General features: G+C 32.6%; 1 protein-coding gene across 1 annotated transcript; it reads left to right on the forward strand.

Annotated features, from left to right (window-relative positions):
- Positions 1-3,161: 3,161 nt before the first annotated feature.
- Positions 3,162-5,341, forward strand: LOC103488074 (40S ribosomal protein S6). Its single transcript, XM_008446630.3, has 6 exons — positions 3,162-3,278; positions 3,362-3,426; positions 3,992-4,049; positions 4,136-4,244; positions 4,341-4,613; positions 4,899-5,341. The coding sequence occupies exons 1-6, from the start codon at positions 3,273-3,275 to the stop codon at positions 5,135-5,137; spliced, it is 750 nt and encodes a 249-aa protein (XP_008444852.2). The 5' UTR covers positions 3,162-3,272; the 3' UTR covers positions 5,138-5,341.

Below are 5,341 nucleotides of genomic sequence, written 5' to 3' on the forward strand. Positions count from 1 at the left end.
ATGTAGAAAACTAAAAAAAAAAAGAATTCTCCTACGTTGAATTAAAGGGCCCAACTTTGTACAGGAAAGGATGGCCATTCTTTGTTTCACCTGACCCACTTACTTTTCCTTTCCCTCCTCTTTCTTTCCCCACTAAATAATATCAAAATTAAAATTTTAACCATCGACCTCATTTTTCAATTAAACTACCGCTGAATAGATTATGGTTCAAATTGTTCGTTGGTCGATCTTTAAAATTTCTCTTTCGAATTCCTTATCTTTGACCAACCACTTTCGGTTCGCTTAGTTTAGACCCAAGTTGGTTTTTTGATCAAGTGCTCATTCCAACCTATTTACATTTGATAATAATTTGATTTTTAATGTTAATCAACCTCATAAATATAAACTCAATTTGAATATGTCAGTTTTGTGTTATTCATATTATATCCATGTGTTTAAAAAATGAAACTAGATTAACAAAATAATTTTCAACTTTTGTTTTTTTTTTTTTGTTTTGAATTTGATTATAAATTTAAGTTTTTTTTCCTTTTTTAATGAGGATGAAAAACATTATTATCCATCGAAATTTCTCAAAGTAGATGTTGATTTTTCAATTGAGCTTCATAGTTTATGGTCGATTTTTTTTAATGTATAGAAACAAAAAAAAAAAAAAAAAAAAAACAGCCATACAATGAATTGTAGTTCTTACAAATATTTATATTTGTATAGTTTGATTGTTCAATACAACATAGTTGAACAGTTGAATTATCTCTACTACTTTTAGGGAGGGAGTGGTCAACTTAAATCATTCATTTTCATATATGTATGGTCTAAAATACAAGTTATTGAGAGTGTGACCTTTTCTTTTATTTTTTTGTTTATAATTCTTTTTTAAGTCAACACTATTGGTTTGGGTATTTTTTATGAAATATTATGGTTGGCTAATTGGACTTCTTGGGAGATGATGCCATTATAAAACAATTAATTGCCGGAAAATGAAAGATGGGTACTTAATAAAATTACATGTACTCGGTATATTGTGAAACGATTATGCATATCATAATTTTATATTCATAATCACCAAACAAGATTGTATTTATTATTAGCTACCAATTAATTATCGATACCAAAAAATATTCATTTATGTTTATCTTAGTTTTGCAAAGGAAAAATAAGTATTCATAGTTCGGGTCAGTCCGAACTAAATAGAATTAGTATGTGTGTTTCTCAAGTATTCATTTGAATCTCTAACTGTTCAAGTTTGTCAACATATACACAAGAGGTTGATTGTGTCATGGACCCATACAACAATTAGTTACATTATATGATATCATATTAAATTTATCGTCACTTGTAAGTTTAAGCTTGATTTAAAGTAGAGTGTGCAATGATTAATTAGAATAAGGTTTTCTTACAGGAAGCTACTTAATAGACTGTGGTCAATTTAGTAATATATTCAACTGACATCGGTTGTGGAGCACTGCAAATTAGCCATGGTTGGTCGATTTAAATTTTTGTTGCTTTAGATTTTTTCGGTCGACTTTCTTCGATTTGGTTGATTGATTTGAGTTTTTGGTTTATCATACACATCCTAATTTACAATGATATCAAAATAAGTGGTCTACTTGTCTAACGTTCTCAAATTTCGACAACACATACTCATAAACTTCAGCTTTTAATCAATGGGTGCTTAAAAACAAACACAGGAGCAAAAGAAACTTGGTTGAATCAATTAAGTTGAAATTAAATCTTATAATTAATATTGTGTTGATAGTATGAAATACTTTGCATGTTGGAGTATTTTGTTTGGCAGTAGGGAGGGAGGTGGATTCTCGATGGCTCTATTCATGTAGAAGCCTATGATTGGATCAAAATGCAAAGCTCTTCAGTGACCCAGCTTTGTGAGAAACTTTTATTAGTTTGATAAAAGTGAGATATATTTGGTGCTAATTCTTTAATAGGTTAGATCTATGTTATTTATTAGTTAAGATCGAGTTCACGAGTTGATGATTATCTAACATTGTACTGTAGTAAGATAATTTTGCATCAAGTGCGTTTAAATGCTTGTATTTCCATTTCATTATCGATTGATATCGATTTTGGTTAGAGTTTAAGCGTAGTTCATGAACTTTAAAATTTTTTCCTTATGTATTTAACATAGGCACTTAATTGTCATTTGGATTGTGGTTCCTGTTTTTCCAAATTTTAACTTATAAATACCATTTCTACCTATACTATAAGTTGTTATTCGTATATAAGAAAAAGTAAAACCAAAGCATAAGATTTAACATAAAACAAACATAAAGTTAAAAAACATAGACTAACAAGAACAATCCTTACAAAACAATGCCCATATATTCAACATTATGTTCAATGTGTTTAGAGCATCAAATTATGGCGTTTGGCGAGTTTGTGACAAACTTGAATTTTTTGTCATATAGATCCATATTTTTTAAAAAAATTTTATTTTATACCTTAGTAGACGTGCAAATTTAAAAAACCTAAAGTTTAAAGTATTAAAAAATTATAATGTTAAAAGTTCATAAAATCATGCATGAGTCAAACTTCAAATACTAGGTATCAGCTTTGCAATTTAACACTTAGATGAGGAGAAAATTCACAGAAGTACGTTTGTTATAAATTTGTTTTCATACTAACTTCATTCATGGCTTGCCAAAAAGTAACATTTAAGAATTATGTACGATTTGTAATATAAATAATTAATAATTTATTTAATGTCAAATGATTAACAAATAGCGAATGAGGTAGTATGTATGTACTATGGTAGTGCTATATATATTACTTAGGTTGGATGAAGTTTGGAAACTAGATGGAATGAGAATTAGGTTCGAGAGGAAGGGTATGAATAGGATTTGGAGTGCTTTATTCTAAAGATAATTATACATGATTAATGTAACATTTTAAAAAAATTACAAAGTTCATTCGTGATAAACTTCTATTTGGTTGTCAGCGAGCGATAGTTCAATATTTACAATGTAATTTTTTATTATAATGGATTGGGCCATATTTGCATTTTTTTAAAACATTGCTCTTAATTATATTGAATTTAATTGATGGGCTTTGTAGATGACTTGGGCTCATATTATTATTGGTCCGTCCAAAACATTTCAGATTATGGCCCATTTGTTTCGGATCCAATATTAAAATACTAGAGCACATATATAAATTCCCATGGGTGCAGGTTTTAAAACCCTAAAGCTTAAGGCGTCGTTCGCTCTCCACTTTGCTCGTCTCTTTTCTGCGGCCGCCTGCTTCAATCTCATCGTTCGAAGATGAAGGTTTGTCCCTTAGGTTTCTCTTCTTTCTTAGATTTCTCCTTATTTCCTCTTCAATACTAACTTGGCGGTCTCGTGTTCTTCAGTTTAATATCGCGAATCCGACTACTGGATGCCAGAAGAAGCTGGAAATAGACGATGACCAGAAACTGTTAGCTTTCTAATCCCCTTTTTCTTCTTTAATCTGTTGTTTTCATCCCGAATGTGCTTTCCCTTGTTCATATCTTTATCTTTTTACATAAATACATTGGATTGGTGGTGTGGAAGTGTTGTGTTTGCTACTAGAATCCGTGTATTTTGTTTGTTTTTCCCGTGCTTATATCTCTGATTTCAATAATATGGCTTTCTTAAACTAGGGTTTTGGTAATGTGTAGTAAATTTACGGTTTCCTTTTTTAATGGTAGAGCAGTGTTGAAATTGTTGTGTTAATTTTTAGCTTTTGTATCGAAGATTTTAGCATGCTTATTTGTTTACATCTCTGGAAATCTAGCTGCTGTGACGTCTGTTGGTTTTCATTCTTGGATTAGTGGTCTGTTTTTCTCCTTATTGTTTTTGGCCAAACAGGAGTTCTTGAAGCGAGAATCTTTTGTTAATTTTATTTGGTCGGGAAGAATAATTGTAGCCATTCCCTTTTTTGTTTGTACATTTATTTATTATCATATCTACTTTAGTTTTAGTTTCGTAATGGACTGAAATTATTTCTCGAATTTGTATAGCCGTGCTTTCTTTGACAAGAGGATCTCCCAGGAAGTCAGTGGAGATTCCCTCGGGGAGGTATGTTGGCTCTTTTTTCATTAATCAATTCTTAGTTCCCAGTTTATGTGACTGAGTCTAACTGATGACGATGCTCCTATTTCCAGGAATTTAAGGGATATGTTTTCAAGATTATGGGAGGTTGTGACAAGCAAGGATTCCCAATGAAACAGGGTGTCTTGACCCCTGGCCGTGTCCGCCTCTTGCTTCACAGAGGTTTGTGTAAATGTTTATGCCAGCGATTGCCTAGCTTATTTAAGCAGTAGTTTCTATTAGGTAACACAATCGTGTATTTTTTACTTTTCTTGGCAGGTACCCCATGTTTCCGTGGGTATGGAAGACGCAATGGAGAACGCAGGAGGAAGTCTGTGCGTGGTTGCATCGTCAGCCAAGATCTTTCTGTTCTGAATTTGGTGATTGTAAAGAAGGGAGACAATGATCTTCCTGGCTTGACAGACACCGAGAAACCAAGGATGAGGGGTCCCAAGAGGGCATCCAAGATTCGCAAACTTTTCAATCTCTCAAAGGAGGATGATGTTAGAAAATATGTTAACACATACCGTAGATCATTCACCACAAAATCTGGTATCGTCTAAATACATCCTTTTTTGTTTATGAAGTTGTATAATTTATTTGACATACAATAGTCCTTTGATAATCAATGCTTATTAGTCTCATCATAAGTTCTCGATGTATGTTCATTTGACCTCATGTCACATCATTGTTCAAGATTGCTGCTATTTGCACAGCTAGATCGATTGTGCTTAAAGAAAGCTTGATCAGCCTTTTTTTATGTCGATAAATACATTTCTATTTAGTTTCATTTATTGTGGGATTAAGTTTTTGAGGGTTAATTTGATTGATCGGCAGGTAAAAAGGTTAGCAAAGCTCCCAAGATTCAGAGGCTGGTTACCCCACTTACCTTGCAGAGGAAGCGAGGAAGAATTGCAGAAAAGAAAAAGAGAATTGCCAAGGCCAAATCCGAGGCTGCTGAGTATCAGAAGCTTCTGGCCTCGAGATTGAAGGAGCAAAGAGAACGTCGCAGTGAGAGTTTGGCCAAGAAGAGGTCCAGGCTCTCGGCTGCCTCAAAGCCATCCGTTGCCGCTTAGTTTGTTCGCATTATTATTTATGTCTCAGCGTTTCTGTTATCTTTATATTTTCCATTTCGTTTTGCTTTTAAAAGAATGTACTTTTTGATGAGGCTGCTTGCATATGACATCTAGAATGTTTTGGTATTTTTGGTTTCTAATTGACCACTCATTTCTTGACATTTACTTCATATTTTATGATAGTTGAGAGGAAGAATTTTGGAA

This window comes from Cucumis melo, chromosome 3, assembly GCF_025177605.1.
Source record: "Cucumis melo cultivar AY chromosome 3, USDA_Cmelo_AY_1.0, whole genome shotgun sequence".
Taxonomy (NCBI): domain Eukaryota; kingdom Viridiplantae; phylum Streptophyta; class Magnoliopsida; order Cucurbitales; family Cucurbitaceae; genus Cucumis; species Cucumis melo.